General features: G+C 38.2%; 1 protein-coding gene across 3 annotated transcripts in view; it reads right to left on the reverse strand.

Moving 5' to 3' along the window:
* The window catches only part of TRIO (trio Rho guanine nucleotide exchange factor), a 241931-nt gene that overhangs the window by 40793 nt on the left and 178873 nt on the right, over positions 1-22265 (reverse strand). Inside the window, exon 35 of one of the 3 annotated variants that reach the window (XM_062610807.1) lies at positions 13286-13386. The exons of the other annotated variants lie outside the window; for them this stretch is intronic. Coding sequence (XP_062466791.1) covers positions 13379-13386 — 8 coding nt within the window. The 3' untranslated portion in view covers positions 13286-13378. Of the gene's footprint in view, positions 1-13285; positions 13387-22265 lie in introns of those variants that run through there. 3 annotated transcript variants of the gene reach the window in all.

Raw genomic sequence — 22265 nt, forward strand, 5'->3', positions numbered from 1 at the left:
ACATGCCATGCTTTCCTATGCAAAAGTTCAGCAACGCAGAGCATCCCAATGGAAGGAATTTATCCTATGCAGATTTTAAAACATCCTCCACTACTCCAATAAAAAGGCTGCATATTTACTAAGATATTGCAAGAATTTTGAGCAATCTGATCTTAAAAGGAAATAGGGGATGCACAGTTCTACCAGTGTGCTTTTGAAATGGATAGGGAGGAAATCCCCTTCCACTACCGTAAGTGTGATAAAAACAAGCCTCACAGTTACGAAGAGAAAAAAAAACACCATATATATAATCTACATAAAATGCTGAACCAACATTGTTATTTTTGCTTTTGTCCAGAGGAATATAAAAATTTGAGCAAGTATAACCTCTGCCATGTATTTTACATGCGTGGCCTCTAGAAGATGAAAGTAGACTTATCTAATTATCTCTCTTTTCCAAACACAAAAAAAACTCCAACGCATGAGAAACCCTCCAAATAGTCTCTAGTAAACCTGAGAGAATATATGGCGAGTCAAGAAACCTACTTTGAAAGACAACGGGTAGGTAATAATAATTGGGTTACAGGAACAAATGATACAAAAGAAATAATAACTTTATCAAATTTTACTTGTTTGAAAATCCCAAGTTATTAGACTGCTTGTATTAAAAAAAAACCCAAAATTTGTTTCCTCTTCACCTGCTGAAGTTATACATTAATCTAAATACACATACTAACCCAACAGCAATTTTAAATGTCTTTTCCTCTTTCCTCCCATCCTCTTGATTCAAAGCAGAAGAACTCATTAGAACAACTAGCGATTGTTTGGAGCCACAGCTTTAGCAACAGCTGTACAAACACATCAATCTCAAGTCAGGAACTCTGCCATAAGCTTACTAATAATGTATGATTTAGCTTTGGGGCTATTACAATAACTTCGGTCATCTTCTCCTTCCAAATGCTATATACTGTTTCAGGCCTCAAAAAATAAAGTGAGAAAGTAATTAAAGGAATTGGGAGGGAAGATGGCATGGCTAAAACAGTGACAAGAATAAGTCCTCCAAAATTCATACATATAAAAAAGATGTTTCTTCCTTATCCAATTAATTCATACTAGTGATAGTGCTAGAAACTAATTGTACTAACATTGCCAGGAGTTGTAAAATCTTGACCTTTTTAGTGTACACACGACCTGCAGTATTAATGAGCAGAGTCAGGCCCTTGCAGTCATGCCACTGCTTTCAGCCCGCACACCGCAAAACTAGAGGACTGTAGGTGATGACAGACAACTTCCTCCAAGTTCAATCCCACCTCAATAACTACATTATCAAGAGCAGAGTCAGATGACAGTGATTAGAAACTGAACTGGTTTTAAAGTTTTTGTCTTCAGATGGAAATGTAACCTGAGCAATGCAATGACAGCACACATGATTTTAATAAAGGTCAGTCACACTGGAAATACGAGGTTTTTTAAACAGATGCACAGTCCAGGTGGACTAGCAGATAGCTATTGAAAGTCATAATGCCAAACTGCTGCAGAGATGCCTTTTCAGGACAAAGTATTTTAACAGATTTGGAAAGGAAAAGAAACTCCTTGACAAATCCATCAATCTTGAATAAAGACTGAGTTAAAAAGGGAAAGATAACACCTTGGTATAGATGATTTTTAAAACATGCAAGCTATAAATTAATGGAAGATGTGACATTTTATCTCAATGTACAATTAAAATACACTGAATACTAAAAATATAATCCATCATTGCCATGTTTGTTAACTTGATTACAGTCTCTTCAGGACTAACATATGCACTGCTGATTTTTTTTTTGGCATGATCAGGTCCACATCACATACACAAAAAGCTTCATTTTGCCATGCAACTATTCTGGTGGTTTTGTTTCCTTCAGTTATTCCCAATAAAGCCGCAGAAAGAAGGTGATGTGATCTAAATCTCTATACCTTGAATCGTTCCCCAGCTGCCATCCATCTAATATTACCTCAATGTCCACATGAAAATTATGTAATAGGATCATGGGAGAGCTGTTCAAAACTGGTTTCGAAGTAGGAATCAAAAGGAAACAAAAAGGCAAAGAACAAGCAAACTTCTTTTGGAAGGAAATAAAACAGAATTGTTATTATTAGCTTTAGTAAGAAATAAAGTGGATGGGGAGAGGGAAACTTGTATCAAACCAGTAATTACTGCTACAGCAAGTCACCTTTTTAACTTATAGACACAACCATAAGCCTAAATTCAGGGCCAAAACAGGTTTTCTACAGGAAACAAGATAAGGAATGCAATTAGCTTCTATTCCTTCCTTTATTGAAGGAAAACCCCACAACATTTCTTCTTTTCATCAGCTCCCCAGCATTTCATATAATGGGTCCAGAGAGCTGATCTCTAAGAAGCCCTCTTCTTAGACAAGGATGATATGTAGCTGATACGTAGGGTGGTGGGGTTTTTCTTAACCACTCATTCAGGAAGATTGACTGAAGGAATCCAATCCCATGTTCAAATGCAAGGAAACAAACAAACAAAAAGGACTGTTAACATTACTAATGTCATTTTTTCAAAGCAGGATGGAATATACTTATACCACCTAAATTCTGTTTTTCTCATTACCTCCACTAAAGGCAGATCATCTGGCCTAGATGAGCAAATTCAATAGACTGTTAGAGCTGCTTGTAGCCACATTTCAAAGGCAGATTATGAACACATTGCTCATTACTAGTCTCACAATGAGCACCTAGAGGAAAATAATTATGTAAGGCAATATCTCATTCTTGTGCTGCTGCCTCACTGAAATAATTTGTTTAAAATAGAGCTGTAACATAGCAAGTGGGAAATTAAGTTGAAATATTAGTTGAAGCAGTTCTACTTTGCTCAGTTTAAGCCCATCCATTCAGAACAGACTTTTGCCCATGATACACAACTGTTGTTATCAGGTGTTTAGTTACAGGTATTCTGAGAGATGTGACAAGGACCTAAAGAGGCAGCCACATTTTCCCTGGTATGAAATCAAACTCCACCCTTCTTTTCAAAGTTTTATCAATATTCCTTCTGGTGTCAATCTCTCTGGGAATCCTTCTCGGTATTGACTAGTCATTTTCCTATCATCTTTCTGAAGCTAAATCTAAAAGTTCTTAATTACTTAGCTTTCTGAATATGCTTTACTAGTGATGCAAAGGAATACAGTCAACTTAGCAAAATCCAAAAATGCTTATATATAAATATTTCTTCTTCTTATAGAAGTGGTGTTACAAGTCCTTATTCATTAAGTTTGCACTATAAACCTAACTAACTACATTTTCTTCAGAAGAGCATATGTTTTCCTTTTACATCTTTCAAAATATCTTCAAAACCTGGAGCTGAGTAGCTAGTTTGAGAAGGAGCTGGGGCAAATAGACCCATTTTAAATTACTCTGTTTTCATGCAGTACTTATATGAGGTCAGAGCAGAAAGTACTGCAGTGGAGGGAGCAGACTTCCAAGGATCAGAGGCAGTAGGCTGCCTGAGGCTAACTCTGCACACATTTGATCCACACTGCTGCTCAGTCTTGGCCTATTTTACAAAGCTTGGCCTGTTTCACAAAGGTAACCTCTGAGAGCTACATGAATGAAAATACAGCATTTTCAAGTGACGGAAAAGATGTATCAGAATTAGACAAAAATTAGAAGAAGTTCAGATAACCGTGGAATTTACCAGCTCAGAGCAAAAAACTTGAGACTGAGGTGTTCAGGACCACGAGTAGGGATGGCAGTCAAGAAAGGACATCAGTATCCCTTCTTGCATAAGCTGCTACACAAGAAAACTTTTCATTTTTTGGGGGGTGGAAGGGATGGAAGGATATAACATTTTGCGCTGGATTAACTCCCTGGGTGGCTACCTGTGTGACTGGTAGTGCAGACACAAGAGAAGCAGCTGTATCACATGGGCAAGTGTAAGGTAAACAATCTGGCCGTACCTGATAGGTAGTTCAGTCTTTATTATTCACTAAAAGGCACCTTCATCTAACTCTCATGCAAGTGCTGCAACCTAAGGATTTGAAAAAACCATGTTCCAAGAACAGTGAGGAAGGACACAGAGGTCAGGAAAGTAGTACCTTCGCATATGTAACTGTATAGCTAATACATGAGCTCAGTTTCAGGAGGATTTTTGTTGCATGCTCTTCATGGAGATGGAAAAGCACACACAGCACATACTTAACAGCTTCCATCTGTATTCCAAAAGAATAGACTTTCAAAATGTAGAGGTGGATCCACGCCAAGAATTACACCAACCCATTAGTAATATGGACTCTCCCACTGCATCCTCTGAGTCGGGTCCTCAGAGACCTCTTATCCTCTCCTGGACACCATTTGCTAACAATTACTCTATAGTAAAAGCATTCTGCTTTATGGATGAATTATTTCTGAGGCTTGATATACCATAAAATGCTACAAAAGAGAGAGAAAAAAAACAACTAGTTTGATTTGCACACATTCCTTTAAGCAAGCTATTACACATATAATAAATGCATGTCTTCAAAGCCCAGTAAGAGCTCACTCTCCTTGTACAACTACCTTTCCTTCTCTAAAATCCAGCCCCAAGATAGTTAAGATTTTCAGGATAAATTTTGGTTTTGTAGGTCTATTTTCTGGATTTTATCCATGAGATTTGCCTCTTAAAATTTCCGAAGTTTAATACAGACTCGCATGAACCACTTAGGGACTGAAACACACACATACTGTTGTTTCTTCTAGCTCATAAGGTAACTGAAAAAAAAAATGTTATTTCAAATATTCAGTTCCAGACGGAAACTATTCAACACTCTTTCCAGCCAGATAACCATAAACAACTTTGATATGTATCCACACTTGTCTCAAATGCAGAGCATTTTCAAATTACAGGAATGGGTGGAATTACCATGAGAATTGGTTTCCTCCTACCATCACCATTGCTTTCTCCAACTGATTTATTAGTTTCAGTAGTTTCTTGCCAATTCATTACTCAAAGCCCTATTTTCTATTTACCTAAATCTGACCATGCTTTAATTCTTTCGGACTTCATGAACTTGGGGGTGGGGGGGGGGGTGGGGGGGAACACACCAGAAAATTTAATTAAACAGGAGTACATAATTATTAATTGCACATGTACTTTAACATTTTAATGAAAAATAAACCAAACTTCTTTATTCCTAAAAATTTAAGCAAAGTCAAAGTCTCAGTTACAGTCTTCTATAAATAAAATAATGCACCACAGTACATTCTGAATATTCTACCTAAATCACCAGTTTTAAGTTTGCAGTGGCCAGAAATAACACAGACACAATTTTTTGCTCCTTCCAGTTCAAGAGATGGCATAGCTATAGTCGTACTGGGGCATGCAAATAAGCTTTGTTCCCCTATTATGAAAGGCTACTGAGCCTACTTACAACATATTCCGTACACACGGACATCTGTTTTTAAGACCCAGAAAGAGAACAATGAAGAATGTTTGTGAAATCACGTATGCTTGCCAAACAAGACTTCACACACGTCTATGATCTTAATTTATGGTAATAATAGAAAGCATCTCACTGGTCGGGATTGACTACACCCAGCACTTTATAAAACATGTTTTCTAAAAACTCTTCGGAAGTAAAAACCAGGGAGATCTGAGCCTCACTACCCGCTGCAGCAACAAGAGTTCAAAAATGAAGCAAATAAGCGCCAATAAAGACAGTGGAATGCAAAAGGGGAAAAGACTCTCCCGGTGCTATTAACAGACCTCCAGCTGACTAGGTTGTCACAGCTCTGGGTAAGCACTCGTCGTAAAATATTTTGCCACAAAGCATTCTGCCCATCAGTTATTATTTGTATTTGACTCCCTCCTTTCACCCTCACCTCCCTCCTGGTTAATCTGTACTTGCTTACTTCTAAGAACTGCAGTAATTGTTGTTTCAGGAAGTAACTGTACAGCATGGGCAGGCTACAGAGCAGCCTTCTGAGAACACAGCTCCACTGCTGGGATCAGAGACAACAGCCTGCTAAGATTAACTCCCTCTGGCTGGTACTCCGATGCCCCATTATCTTTTCAGGAACTACTCAGTTACTAACACCCCACAGACATGCGACCCTATCTTCAGATGTCCCCTATAAGATTACTTTCCATTACATCCTTGATTTCATGTTTGCAACCCTTCTACCATCCTCCCTCTCAGTCCATCTGTAACAGCAGTTTGGATAATATCAAATAACAGAGATTATAACTTGCCTTGCCTATTTTAACTATATGCACAGAGCATACAGCAACAGGTATATAAGACTTGAGCCTAGCTGCAATCAATCTGCGGATGAAAAGGAAACTTCCTGACAGGTGCATCAGCTGCAGACACTGAAGGTTAGCACTGTTTTGTCCTGCAGACATTTCATACTGTTACATATGAGACTCAAACTTGTCCTGCAACAGTCCAAATGCCAAGTATTGTTTTTTGCTAAAACTACAAAGGAGGAAGAAGAGAAGACCCACCAATAACTGGGTTTAACACAAATATCCCTACCGTTACCTCTGTTCTCCTCCAGTTGAGCCTGAAACAGCATGGCTTTCCTCCACATTACGTTTTATAATCAATAATGTGTCTAAATTTCACACAAACCAATTTATTTCCCAGCCACCCTTTCTTTCCAAGCTCTATTCCCAAAAACATTACTTCTCAACAATAATTTTAACAGAAATGTCACATATATTAAACAATCTATGATTTTTTGGTTTAGCAGCAGCATTCTAAAAAAATTCTGCTAAACTCTTAAATTACTACCACTAATTACATGTCACACAGCAAGTTACCATTTTTCATTTCCACAGTTCAACTAAAAAAATATAAATTAAGTACCACATGCATTTTACATGCTTTTTTTCTGAAAGAGCTTACTGTACAGCATCCCAGTAGTTTGCAGAGCAGATTCATTCCATAACTGCTCGCTTTCCCACACAAGTCCTTTCTGTCACACTCTGCATTTTTTGACTGGGGTCAGAGGGAAGGAAAGTAAAGGCAGAGAGATGAGAAAAGAATGCATCCTACTAAACTCCTGTGATTTGAAAACATCCTCTAAACAACCAACCCTTCTCCCCCAGCCCATTATATCTCCATTGCACATATTTGTACCTAAATCCAGGATCCAGTATTTACAGCCACTCGGCTGCCCGTTGCTGCAGCAGGTAGGATTTACGGAGTGAAGCGATCCTAGGGTGTCAGTCTGTTTAATCCTGTTTGGCATGGTGAGGAGTCAGCTGTTCCAATACCCACAGTTTACGAATAACCTACTTGCCCACACCTCAGGGATGTGTTACAGCTTCTCCTGAAGATGTTCACCCAGATAAGGTTACAAGCAATGCCATTAGATTGAGGAAGTCGCTGTTATCTTCTCAGTCTGGTTTAGCCCCCTGCCCTGCCGTCAGAGCAGCTCCTCTCTTCTAGGGATGCTCTCCTCTGACTCACTGAGCACAGTTCCAGTCTAAATTCACATGTGGGAATAGCCAGATGCAGCAGATTACACTCTACCGTAACTACCCTAATTGAGGCTCAAGATGATCTTAAAAAATACTGCAAGCCAGCTATTCTTCCTCTGAGCCTTAAGAAAAGATGCAGTCTAGTACTTCTACTAAGCTTTACAATAACTGGAATGCAGAAAACCAGCCTTTAGCACCTCTTTTTTATTTTGCAGTGCATAGTTAGTTTTTATTTCTTTAGCTAAAGCCACAGACACAAAAAAGCCAGACATTTTCTGGTCAGCTACACCATTCAGTGCTTGCCCTGGAACTTCCATTTTCCTTGACAAAATTTGTACCAAACAACAAATTTTGCCTTACCTTCATCTCCTCTTGAGCCCTGTTTGTGAGAAGTAAAACAACCTAAATATTTTGATAAATTTGTTGAAGCTCTCACCCTGGTTTAAACTGCATTTCAGATCTTTTCACCTCTAAGATTATATTCTGCAAAATAAATTTCTAGTTCATCAAGCAATCTTCCTGTTCAGTAAACTGAAACAGTGCGCATTTTATTTTGTATTTATGCATTCTTCACCTAGCATGCCACACATGCATTTGCCCATAAATATTCATTTCTGGGTTCTTTTTTTTTTAGCTAAATGTTTTACAAACCTAGAAAAGATGTTTGGTTTCTTCCCCCAACACCTCATCTAATTTTAAAGGACATGCAAAAAGCTACATTCATTAGATAAAGAGATATGAAGCCAAAGCAAGGATTAAATTTCTGTAAAAACAGAAATGAAATGCTTTCATCATATTGTCATGAAAAAAGGGCCTTAAAATGAGATTGAACAAACAATACTGTAAAAGACACAAGCATGTAACAGGAAGAAGAATATACAGCAGTGAGGGGGTTGCCAATGATAACAGAACAAACAAATACATGTAATGCAAGGATAAATAGGAATTTTATGTGGAACTCATAGCACATAGAGTCCCAAGAGTCAAAGAAGGTTTATCATTAGCACTTATCACAAATTGGGTACACACACATTACCCTGTCTGCACTACTAAAGAGCTCTGCACACCCTCCACCTGAGGCTGAGGTTTTGCTTTTCTTCATGTTTCTAAGGAAAGCCACCCTAAATTCCAAATCACCTTCCCCCCTCAGCCTCCTGCACTGAGACCATTAATTCCAATTCCTGAACATTCTTCTGCTGACCCGAGACGACTTTTAAATGACACTGAATTCCAGAGGTGGTGGAAGGACAGCAGAAAAGCCCCTCTTTCTTCAGGATAAGTGATCTTTATAGTTGCCACCTACAGTGAGACTTCCACTAAGGCTAGTTTATCCTTCACAAAATTGTAGAACATCTGAAAATGATTCTAGTTTCTAGCTGAGTAAGAAAAAAAAATAAATGAAACAATCCTTTTCCTCTGCTCCCCAAGAGTTCCCACGCACATTGAGCGTGCTAAAGAACATCCAACCATTCTCACTGTAGTTACTCTTACATCTTTTAACTACAATTTAAGAAAATATAGTCATTTTATCAGTGTAGCTGATTTCCATACATAAGAAAACTTCTGACAAAAATACAGCAAAAAATAATACATAAAACTGTTTTGGGGTTGATTTTATTTTGCTTTTCAACTGCATGTAGACTGACTTTGTAAAACCAGTAGTATCTGCAGGAAGATACTTTAAATGCTCTGGGAACCACATCATTTGCAGCTTTCTATTGCAAAAAGTTTTCCCGCTCCCACTCAAATCAAATACTGCTAGTTTTTAGGTTTTGCTTTGGCCCCTTCTCTTCTCATAAGACAAATGTGACAAGTAAATCAAGCTGGTGGGAGAGAGAGAACCATATGAACCAGTACATAAATAAAATTTCACATTACATGGTTAAGAAGAAAGGATCATGGATATGCAGTTGTCTTCTATGCATACAATTGTGATAAACAACTGCTCTACAGGAACACTGGAGTGGAGACAGCAGACTCCACGCGAATGTCCTTCAGAGTGACTGTGGATATAACATAAGAATTTGATTGAAAAACATCAATGCATATAGTGAAATAATAGCTACAACTTTCTTATGGTCAGTCCAAGACAGAAAGCTCAGACCAATAACTTCTCCTACTGAAGCATAAGCAAAGCGGAGGTGACTTCTACATCACAAACCCAACATTTCTTAATTTAATATGCAGGAGCTTTCTCAATTTCCATCTGAAACAGAGACCTATATCAATATATGTAATTTTAAGCCCAAACAAGCAGCCTATTAATGTCATTCTATGGTTTACTTCAGGCTGTACCACAAAGCTCTCTTTGTCCTTTAGCTCCAACAGGTTTTCTGTATTCCAGAGCCTTATCCTACAGTAACTCTCCTCTGCTATACAGCTCTTCCTGCAGCTCCTCACATTAACAAGTTCTTCTAGGAACTCATCATTAGTAATAACGAGCCAGTCAGGTAATCTTATTCCTGCAGGCAAAAATATGCTTACATGCAGAACACCTTTAGGCAAAACCACAGCAGGGCACAGAGCACAAGCTCAGTACAGAAGAGGTTGGACTGCTGGCATGTTGCACAATAGCACTGAGCTGCCCCATCTCCTCCCCTTCATCTGCTCCTTCAATATTCATAGACCACAGTCCAATGGGACAACAAACTGATCAAATTAGCAAAGAAAAAAAGCTCATACACCATGCCACTTGGCAGCATTTAAAATGGGGTTTTGTATTTTTTTTTTTTAAAGAGTAAAAATTAACTGTTTCTTTTTTCACCTTACCTGCAAAAAGCAGAAATGTTTTTTTGGCTATACTTGTTATATAATATATATATTTTATATGTATATAATTTATTATATATATAAAAATTTATAATTTCAGCTTAATTTCTGAAAGCAAAGAACTGATGAAAGGCCCTTCAGACCCCTGGCAATTTAAGACATTTCTCAGTTACTTAAACCTCTGACAAAGTAAGTGTTCAGCTGAAAATTTTGTTAATGGCCATTTCACAAAGAATTTAAAATTCCAGGCAAAAGAGCTCTCACTTTTAAGGCAAGATTTTGTAAGGAAGACTACATCCCAGTGAGCAAACAAAGAAACTAAAAAACACCCAAAACCCCAACAACAACAACAACAAAAACTATTAGAAGAGCACTGTACATCCTCAGTAGGTAGGGTAGCACATACTTTGTATGAAATACAGAAATTAAACACCATATCTCTTACTACAGTGAAGGAATGGGATGAGCTTTCTGCAATTAAGTAAGTTTCTGGGTTTACTGATGGACAATGCCAGACTGCCAAAACCATTGTAAGGTATTAATATTTTGCCAGTTTATCCCAGCACAGCAGTAACAGCTCATTAAGTCTCTGCCACTGACAGCCAATGAATCAGCTTCTCACAAGCACCAGCTCTTAACTGCAGCATCTGCAATCTCTGTTTGCCACTGGATTACCCTCCGACTGGAAGTGCTACCTCATCTGAGGTACTATTACTAGTCTTGCATGTAAGAATAGAAATACGTATCCCTTCTTTTGTTTAAGAGGACAACTGGAGTTAAACCGACTGCATTTATCATACTCCAAGAGATCTGCATGGTAATAGAAGTAACAACTTATATTAGAACAAGGATAAACAGTATTCCAACTTAATCTCTGAAAGGCCCCATTACATTTTATACCATCTTGGAGAAAATAAGCAGAACAAGAAAGGTAAGCTAACAAAATTAGAAATTTCATTTTTAAGAACTCAGTTTGAGTTGCCTCGGAGCCTAAGAAAGAAGACAAGGAACCAGCCTTTTCCCCTTAATAGCTATCTTTTTTTTTTGGAGTGGTGGGGAAGAAGGGGTATGTTCAAAGATGATAGCTGTAAAAAAACCCAGCTTTAAAATTCTTAAAATTTAATGAAATAAATCTTAAATAAAATTGTTGTTCTCAAGTAAAATTAAATCTGTCGTCTTCTCCAGAATCTTCCACCTTGTATTCCAGACATTACATTTACAAAGGGAATTTATGTATTTTTAAATCAGTACTACAGTTATTTAAAAAATTCTTGTTTATCTTAAGAGTGGAGAACTGTATACAAGATAGTTGAAACTAACAGAAGAGTGAATTCTTTACTGAGTTCTGCCAGCATCTGAATGTCACGATTTTAAAACCATTTTGGAAGTGATCTGTGAGACAAATGCTCTCATCACTTAGAAGTGCATAGTTCCTAAAATTTTGAATCATGTTTCTGCATGTGGGAGAGAAGTTTCAGACTTTTCCAGAACTCCAGGACCAAAGACCACCCAGACATAGGAGCCAAAGCCAGACATAAATCCAGAACTATTAAAATTCTTGAACTAAATTAAGATTGCACAAACCAATCAGAATTCTATTTACAATAGGCATTTCTGACATAAATAAATAAATAAATTGGGCAGACATTGCATACAAAACCTATCTTTGGCAAGTTAGACTCTCTGATTAGACACATCAAACACAGACATTCACACCAGAACACTCTAACACAATCAAGAAACTGTAGAACAGCAAAAACACATCAATCAATAAATATGAGGTTGAATCTTTGAGGTGAGCTCCTACACTATGATGAAAACTGTGAAAGGAGCCTGACTTTGCCTTTTCCTCAGTGTACAATGTGTCCACAGTTTAAATGCTCAGAGCACAGCTGCACCACTAGGATCTAGTTTCTTCAGCTCCACACACAAAGATCATCCTGTTCCCAAAAAAAGAGCCTTGCTGCTCCTCAGTCTCACAGACAACACTGCCGGCCTGCAAGGAGCGGAATCATTACAACAGTGGCTCTTTGGACTTATATTCAGCACGCTGTTTCCTGTTCTTTGGTACCAGTGCTGCCAGGTGCCAGAGACACTTCAAACTGAATCAGTCAGAAACTGTATTTTGCAATGAATTGTGTGAACATCCTTAATTTGAGATTTCCAAGAACTCCTTTCGATACTGGGATGTTTCAATCAAAAGAAAGAAAACAACAACAACAACAACAAAACCACAAATAACCCAAAATCCCAATCAACAACCATCTCTATCAGAACATGCCAGTCACCTAATTAGCTGGCAAACCTGGGAAAAGTTATTTTCTGACTGACAGTAAAGAAATATTTTCAGCTGGGTGATTAATAACCTTCCTTTCTGCATCTTGGGTAAAGCATTTCGTCAAGAGCAACTGACAGAAAGACACTGAAGCACTCAGGCTTTAATTAAGAATATTGGGAAACGATTAATTTATCCAGCTCTTCAGTCACATAAGCCCTTCCTGTCTCCAGCTTTGCAGAACATGCCCTAGCTGTTGCTTTAGCCTACAGTACGAAAGAATATCAAAAAGCGCATGACACTGTAAAATCTCTCCCATCTTAGTCATTTGGCTATTATTTTCTTGAGCTTTTAATACTGTTCTGTGCCATTGCCAAGGAATTGGAGCCTGTACACCACTCACAGGAATGAGGAGGTCTTTCAAAGAAAGGATGAGATGTTCACTGTCCCTGGCTGTCTGTTATCTGGAAAAGCTTTGGGAAAATTCTGACTTGACACAGTCACCACTGCAGCATGCCAAATCAGTTTGAAGGATCCCAGCCACTGTCAGCAAAACCACAACAAACCAGCCTCAGATAATTCAAACAAAATCTCTTGGATGAGTGTAAGGAATGTTGTTCCACATACATTCACTACTCAGAGAGGGTGGGAGGGGAGAAGAAACATGCCATGCCTCATCTCTACATTGGAGAAAACACGAAAAGTGTTCCAAGAGAGAAGTACTTACTGTCCTAATGAGACACACTGAAGAAACACTCATTTTTTTACATTAATTTTATTATCCAAATTACCCTTTCTGTTTTTTCTTCATTTGAATTTTCTGATGTAGTTTCCTCAACCATATTTAAAACACTCTTTTTCTTCCCTTCACACTCCAAAGAAAAAAGAAATCAGCCTGCTGGCATGAAAAAAAAAATATCTGGTCAAAACAAGGTTTAATTCTACAAACCAGTTGTAACTGAACATACAGGAGGTGGAACTTTTCTTAAAAATAGATCTCTTGGCTAATTATCCTAACTGGAAATGTATGCAAAGACAAAAGGAAAGGTTAAGAATATATTCAGAACTAGTGTTCAGAATATTCAATTATGGTCTTGACTTAAAATTAATTTCTTTTAAGTCACTTAAAAGGAAAATGAACCATTCTAGTAACCAAACTAGGTCATTAGAAATTAAAGAAATGCTTTTCAAAGTGGACATGTGCTCCCTGTAAGAAATACTGATTCTGAAGTTCCATACCTATGCATCTGGAAGAACTGCTTCTGCAAGCTGTGTAGGTTACATGCTGGCTGACCACAGCGCTTTTCTTTTTCCCCTTCTGCTAACTTCAAATTGTACAAATGCATGTTGGCTAGTTACAAAGGGTTACACTAAGACTGTTCCTCCTTTTGTCTCTGCTCAGTACTGCCTAACAAGTCATGTCCATGTATCAGACCAGGTTAAATTTTAGATTGGTAATAATGTTAACTTCCTGAAGCACATAAGAAGACCTAACCAGACTCAATATCCTAATATGCATGCCACTTGCTGACAATATAAGGTTAGTATTCTTGAAAACTTAAACTTTCCAAAAAAGTAATACTGTCTTTCAAAAGCTCACAATCTGACAAAACAATGCAATCTTCTTCTGCACTTCTGCCATTTAGAATGGCATTTTGCATCATAAAAACACTAAAATGTTCCTACATGAAAGATGAAACTGTCAAAATAGATTAAGCATTTTTTTCAAATAAAAATCATTACAGAAATGTAAACATTTATCATCACCCCAACAAATTCAGTAACAGAGTAAGACAGTGTTATTCCAAAACCAGCAAACAAAGGTAGTAGAATACTATTACTTGTAATAAGTTGCTCCAGTTCTGAAGGTTGTAATCTCAGCAAACTCTAACAGTGATGAAGTGAGTAAGCACTGGATCCCATAGCCTGGGCTTTCACTTTAGACCAATGAGGGCCTCATCTACACAGTTTTTTAACACTTGCAGGGATGGTGATTCCACCACTTCCCTGGGAAGCCTATTCCAATGCCTGATCACCCTCTCTGTGAATAAATTTTTCCCATTGAATATGCACTCAAAATAGTAGCAAAACATTGCATTATGAAGCAGTTATTTGAAAACAAACTTGAGGTATCTAGTGCATCTATCAAAAAGCTTCTGATAAAGTTGCATTAAAAGTGATGCAACATTTCTAGTACAGCATGCATAACAGACTAATTTTTACAATATGATTGCAGGAGAAGTGAAGTCAATGGGACTGCACTTTCAGCAGCCACCTCATAAAAACTGAACTGGAGAAGTCAGTAGAATGCTAAATCCTGTTACTTCCATCTGCAAGCAGTGATGATGACAGATGATGTGATGTAATGTGACGATGTCCTGAAAGGTGCACAAGAACATTGGCTCTATCTAGCCTGCTCCTCGACAATTTTCTCCTCTCCACTAGACACGAAACACATAAATACTCCTCCTCCTACCAAGTTTAAGAACGTAAGCTGCAACAGCATAAATGCCAGAAAACTAGAGTTGGAAAAAAGAACAGAAGACCTTATGGACTCTGTCAATGTTACACAATTCTGTGACAGAAGGAAAGTGCATCAGGCAAAATTACCCAGATAGTCCTCAGAAATGGACAGCCATCCCAGCTGCAGAAAAGAAATACACCAATAGCTCCTTGTCTTTTGTCATGGGCAGGGCAGTTACCACATAACTATGACAACTCCATGTCTCTAGTTCTGTCCTGTCCAAATAGACATCCCTATCTCCATTCTCCCTGTCCATCACCACACTGACAAGCTACTTATGCACTGAAATGGAAGAGAAATTCTTTGGGTGGCTCTTAGATGCTCTCTGGAGTACCAGCTCTGAAGATTTAGTTAATTCAAAGCAAAATATAGGTAACAAAGACACCCTCAAAAAGTAATTCTGAAAACACTGAAACAACTTTTACCACAGTTTGTTGCACCTGAAGAGGGACAGTTAAGGAAAATAAACACTGCTCCATGATGTTTTTCTTCAGTTGAAACATACGAGCAACATTTGTAGGATATTAATTTAGCTTGTATTCTGTTCTACCTCAATGCCTTGGTTAGAAAAAGAAAGTGCTGTCAGAGAAAGGCTAATTGCAAGCAAAATAACAGCTCTCTCGGGAAATCTAAAGCCATCAGAATTGCTGGTTTATATCCACCTTCTACCTCCCAAAGATCAGCTGTGCAAATACATCTGTTCTGAAGCAGATACATTTTACACACTGATTTCCGTTCCAACTGTGATATAGAAGAGAAATGTATTTGGCAGCTGTCTGGGACCAAAAGTACATTCAAGCCAGTACTATAAAATTTCTTTTTACTGTCAACTGTAATACTGAGCTCCCAAGCAGGGCAAAAAGCTTTCATTTCCTGTGTACAAAAATTCCAGAGATGAATTAACCATGTACTTATGCCCACAAATAGACTCAGCATGGGAAATACAGACATACCTGACAGGTCTTCCTGGGCTAGGTTATGATACAAGAACAGTGCAGGAGTCAAAGGCAGGTTTATGCATAAAGCAATCCTATACAACACGTGTAAACTTGGCTTAGAAAGAGCTCTTGTAGAAATTGAAATGGTGAGATTCATTGAATCTCCTTATCTAGTTTAGGACTGCACAACGCCAAGGAAGCAATTCATACAGACTTTACTGTTTATTCAATGCTGAATTAGAATTTGGCTAATAACTCTGACCATCTGATGTAGTTTGGCTATAAAGCTCAATGCAAAGATTATGATCCCACAGACCACAGTCAAGTGCTGACATTTTATTTAAGTTTACTTATGCTCAAACCACATTTTTAACTGCAAACTGAAGTAAAACCTCAAGGCGGGAAAGTCAGGATAGAGAATTCTTGTTTTACTTTATACTGAAGCTATTTTATTTACCTGGACTAATGCATGAGCATATGTCTGAAAAACGACACAGACAACCCTTAAATTAAAGCTATCTTTGCTGCTGTTAGAACTAGCAATGCTTTTTGGCAAAATATTTGTGATTATATGGAAACTTATGATTTATTAGGCTTTCAGAACAACTGATAATGGTTAAGGTAAACTTCAGCTAATAAAATGCGTGCACCTCTGTTCAAGCTCAAATCTGCCTGATAAATAAGTTGAACTGACACTGCAGCATGGCTTTTACAATTTTTTGCTAATTTAGATGAGCAGAGTGTGAAATCCAACTGACTGCTCAGCTTTGCCTCCCATGAGCTCTTCATAAAGCTTTCTATCAGCTGGTTATCTGGATGGGAAGCCTGTTATTTGGAAATTTTATGAGGAGGTAATTGATTCATCAAGAAACAGAATTTTTAGACAAACATTTAATATCTTGCACAACTACAATGTGTTACTCAGTACCACCTTCTGCATGTGATTGTGTCCAGCTGTGTTGCACAAGCAGTTCGCTTTCTCTGTGGTGCCCTGGGAACTACAGTCCCCACCTTTGCCACGTGGCCCCAGGGCAACAAGGAAAAGCAAGTACCCTACCTACTCATTGTTAGGAGTTACTTTCCCTGCTGGCCTGGACTATAACTCATTTCCTGCAGCTGCAAATGCTGTCAGACAGTCCCACAGGCACTTTGGCTCTGAGCCATGGGTGGGGATCCTTTTTCCTTACACATGGCCCATGCTTTACTTGCTTGCAATCTCGAAACAGCAAATCCTCCCCTTTTACAGCCTCCCTCTGTTTGTAAAAAAACAATTGCTGCCCAACTCGTTCTTTTCTTCCATTACAAACAGGGAGCCCTTCTTCAATTATTCAAAGTGGACTTCCACTTTACTTGATTGAATTCTGCTGCTGTTGCTATCCTCTTCCTAAGTAAAATATTTGGACTCAACATGGAAACACTCAATTTCTCAATCATAACTTTCAAAGCTCTTGATCATACACAAGGCATTTTAGTTTTACTCTCCTCCACTTCCCCTTACACCTAAACCCAATATTCTGAATAGAAGGTCTCCAGCTGGGCAAGAACAATTTTACTTAATGTAACAAATTCAAGGCTCTCTTTTATCCTGTTCTGTGGTCTCAACTATAAAATATTTGTCTTTTCTGAAAAAAGATCTCTAGATCACCCCTGCAATTTCTCTTAATTCCTGAACAGAAGGTCAAAAAGAGCTCTGACACCTGTGATACCTGCCCTGTACCACTCCTTCCCATCTTGCAGGTATAGAGAAGGGCTTACTACACAGCTCTTTAAACAAATTTGTAAATCTTTGTCTTGGAAAATGTCAGCCATTAAATCCTCCTTATTATGGGAGATCCTTGAGAGATACTGCAGTTGGAAGAAAAAAATACTGCTGAAATAACATTTTTCTGTTTATGGCACCAGTCAGGACAGTATCCTGAGAGTGAAATCAAAAGCCAGTATTCAGTACTGAAGTGACGTGTGGTATGTCACCATGTTAGTAAGCCATCATTTACCTTTCAGATCTGAATAGACCTACACAAGATAACTGGATTATAAGAATATATGAAACAAGCAGACACAGAATTGTAGAACTGTTTAGGTTAGAAGACTTTCAAGATCGAGTCCAATGTTAACCCAGCACTGCCAAGTACATCCCTAAACCTACACACCACAACTACACATCATCTAAATACCTCCAGGGATGGTGATTCCACTCCTTCCCCGGGCAGCCTGTTCCAATGCTTGACAGCTCTTTCGGTGAAGACTTTTTTTTTCATATTCAGTCTCAACCTTCCCCGATGCAACCTGAGGCTGTTTCCTCTTGTCCCGTCACTTATTAGTTGGGAGACCAACCTACAACATCCTTTCAGGTAGTTGTAGAGAGCAATAAGGACCCCCTTACACCCCCAGGACTAAACACCCCCAGTTCCCTCAGCTCTAGGCCCTTCCCCAGCATTGCTGTCACTGCATTTCATAAAATTTTAACAACTTTAATTATTCAAATTTAATTATTTGGTAAACAAAAGTTCCCAGTGGCAAAGTTTTGAACCAAACAGATAGTAACACAAATTATCAGCTAGAGGTGGTCCCAAAAACCTCATGAGCAAAGGCTTGTTGTAGCCTTTGTAGCTCTCCAAACGGCAGCATCTACAGAAGGGATATGATGGACTACCACAAATTCTTCAGACTTCAGAAATACTCAAAGTCAGGTAAGACAGTGAACTTACAGTCTCAACAAGCAAGATATTCATAAACAATTTAAAATACCTGCCGATTTTTCGGAGCTTACAAGCTTAATTCCATTGTACTGAATCCTGTCCCCTGCCCTATATTTACCCAAAGCTCTGTGGCTGCGTAAATGCCCTGCAATCAAAGGAAAGAGAACTGCACATGGCATAAAGATGTACCCCTGAATGAAAAGAAACCCTTGTTAAAAGAAGGAAAAGCACCAAAAAACCCAACAGGAACATTCTTTCTCCCCCACACCCAATAACACGTGGGGATTTATAGCAAAAAGAATGTTGCCTTATGTATTACTTGTGAAAAACATGTTCTTCCAAAGCTAGTAATTTATTTTTTGTAGTGCACCAACTGTTATTCAACCTCTTCACTACCCACTTGTTTGTCTTTTTTTCCCCTGTTATAAAAGGGATTCAGATTTTTTAAAATGTACTCATCTCTAAACTGCACATCAAACTGATTAAAATGACCCAGATAATGTACAAAATTAGATCTGATATCAAGCAGAGCAAGCAAGAGGTCTGGAACTCGAAATCAACCCTTCCCCTAAATGACTATCCACTAGTGAATATCTTTTTTCTGTGTAATGCTTTCCCCATCCTCTTAGGAAAATACTTGTCACCTTTACTACAATAAAATTTTAGAGATTGAAGACAGTGTAAATGATGTATTTTTTTAACCACCAATACTGGTTAGATATTTAAAGTAATACACATTCTTAGAGGACAAGTAATACGCTTGCAGGCAAGTGATGAGGGTCATTTTCTGGGGCTGTCTTCTAACATTAGAATAAAATGACATTACCTTTCATGGTTGACAGAATATGTGGACAGACGAGGAATGACCAAGATGAGCTATCAGAAGTAGGCTCCACTGAACACACTTTCTGCTTTAATAATCTTTCTTGTTACCCTACTTTGGATGATAATTTCAGATTAAAGGCATTAAATATCCCCCAACACTTCTCTACTCAGTGATGAGATGTGGTTTCACACAACTTAAGAACCAGCTATAAATTAGAAGAGGTCTGTGATTTCAAAACTTTGAACCTCACATCTGATATGCTGTGGCTTTGCAACCTGTACTGACAAAACAGCAAATGGTACTGACAAACACTGTTGAAAAGATGAAATTTGTAGGGTCCAGGTATACCAAAAGGAGGGCAAAACTCTTTGCTTCCCCAAGCCATTTGTACAGGCTAAGCACTCAGCATCCAAACAGCCACCCCCACCACTTCTAATGGTGATCACCTCCCTTTTTCCTTTGGAATTACATAAAGCCTTTCTCCCTGAGACTCTCACAACAGCTTGAGATGTCAGATACGTAGAGATTCCAGACTTGTGTCTACTGCATGTGGCTTAGCCCATGAACTATACAGAACTAGTCAGAGCTGATGCTCACACTGTGAGCCTCACATATGACATACATTTTTAAACTTACAAACTATAGAGAGCAATATCCTAATTAGTTGAATCATTAAAAAACTCTGTAAGTTTCACTGAACTATGGCCAAAAAAAAGGGGGAAAAAAGAAAAAAATCTGTATTAAAAAGTTGAGTTGCAGGATCAAGTACCAGAAATCTAGGAAATACAACAGTTAAAAATTGTCCACTCAAGCACATGGTCTGCCTTAAATTATGTAAGTCATTAACTTGTTCTTTGTTATGAGGGTTGTGTTCTGTTTTATTTTTTAGGAATTCATACCTCAATCAATGTCCACAATGAACAATTCTGAGAAGATCTAATTATTTTTCCATTCTTCTGATTATCATATTCCCCAATGCCTTAAACATCTTTAATCAAATGCAGCACTTGAGAATGAGTAATTGCTTTGTGGGATTGTCTGAGGTACTTTTCACTATGGGGGGAAAAATAAAATCAGAGCACTCCACTAATTTTGCTTAATTTTTGTAGTCCCTCTGTGAAATGAACATTATCAACCTCATTCAAGCAATAGAAAGTTGACGTAAAGACTGAAGTCAAATGTATCCAGTGGTTTCAAGTACCCTGTCTAAAGTTCGTCAGGGTTTTTTTCACTTCCACCCACCCCAGATTACTTAAAATTATATAACAGTCTGCATGTTCACAACAGTTCACAGTTACTTCAGTCACAGGCACGAAAACTTTACAAATCAAACATCCAGCTCCTAAAGTCTGACACCCAGTAATGTGGGAATAAACTATTAGCAGCTGCTTCCTATCAGCTGGGGTTTAGACAGCATGCCATTACATCCCACAGGAAGCCTGTGGCAGAAGCAGGGACAGAAGTCACTGCTAAGGCTGCATTCAACCCTGCAAATCACGATCCTTCTAGCAATGGCCTTCTCTTCTTCAGTCTCCATGATTAATGTAATTAATTAATGCTCTTTATTTCAAAGAAACATGTCAAAGAGAAACAAAGCAACTTTACAATGCTCTGCCCCATTTTTTCACAAACACACACTAATGGAAAAAAAGCAATACAGGTTTTGTCCACTGGTTTGATTAATAGAAGTAACCTCTGAAAGATAAAACAAACTCTGTCCGTCCCTTAGGAGTCTGACAGGCTCAACGATCTTCATACAACATATATTATCCACTACAATCTGCCTCTCCTAATAAAATTCTCTGCATTCAAAGGTGAAGTCCCATAGCTCCAAAGGAAATTGGATTTATCAATTTTGTGCTGTTAAAAAAATATAATTCCTCTTGACATTTCCATGATTTCACCCCTAGCCAAAGGAAGAAATGTTTCAGTGATACCCAACTATGTTTTCCAATTTTACCATCAGAACTGCAAACTTTTGCTATCCAAATTCTTATAGGACACAAGAGGATGAAAAAGTATTCCAATATACAGCTCAATCTTTCAGACTCCCCCTCAGTCACCGTGCATTCAGGAAGTTCCTGCTGTGCATACTCCTAATGTAAGAAACACAACCACTCTCCTCTTTTAGCCAAGCATATTTACACAGTGTCTGAAAAAAAATGGGGAAAATTGTCATGTGATAGCTGGGATGGGCTGAAATATTGAAAAAATTGTGGTTATATTTATGGAAAACTCTCCAAAACCAGTAGTTTGAGTTTTGGAGACCAAGTTTTCCCAAACACCACTTTCCTGTTAATCTTGTTACTCACAATAACCAGCTTTTCTAAATGCATCTTTTCCTCCAGTTTGTGATGAAACGCCTCCTGATGAATTGTTTTTCTGGTGTTCCTTTTTAATTCATAGTGCTTTCTGTTCATAGGCTGCGAACTCAAGTAGTTTCAAGTAAAGCAAGGAAGCATTTTCACTAGTAACAGAGATCCAGAGGGCTGCAGCACACCAAAACCTTAAAAACTTTCAAAAAATCATCAGACTCTTCTTGCACCCTTCAGGGGTACATTCTTTCACACATCTGAAAAAACAACGTAAGATTTCAGAGCTGCTCTGGGAAAAAGGGATGTGCGTGCCACTGCTACTCTGGAAAACTCAGTTAAGTAAAATACGTAAGTCCAAATAGCCAATTCCTGTGCCAGGGCAAACGGATGTGTACATTTCCCTTTACTAGCTCTGAGCCTGATGCTGTCATAATTTCTTACTGCAGGATTTCTCAGGAACCACTGATAATGCATG

This window comes from Pezoporus occidentalis, unplaced genomic scaffold, assembly GCF_034315485.1.
Source record: "Pezoporus occidentalis ecotype Australia unplaced genomic scaffold, CSIRO_AGI_Poc_V1 ctg15, whole genome shotgun sequence".
In the NCBI taxonomy this organism is placed as follows: Eukaryota; Metazoa; Chordata; class Aves; order Psittaciformes; family Psittacidae; genus Pezoporus; species Pezoporus occidentalis.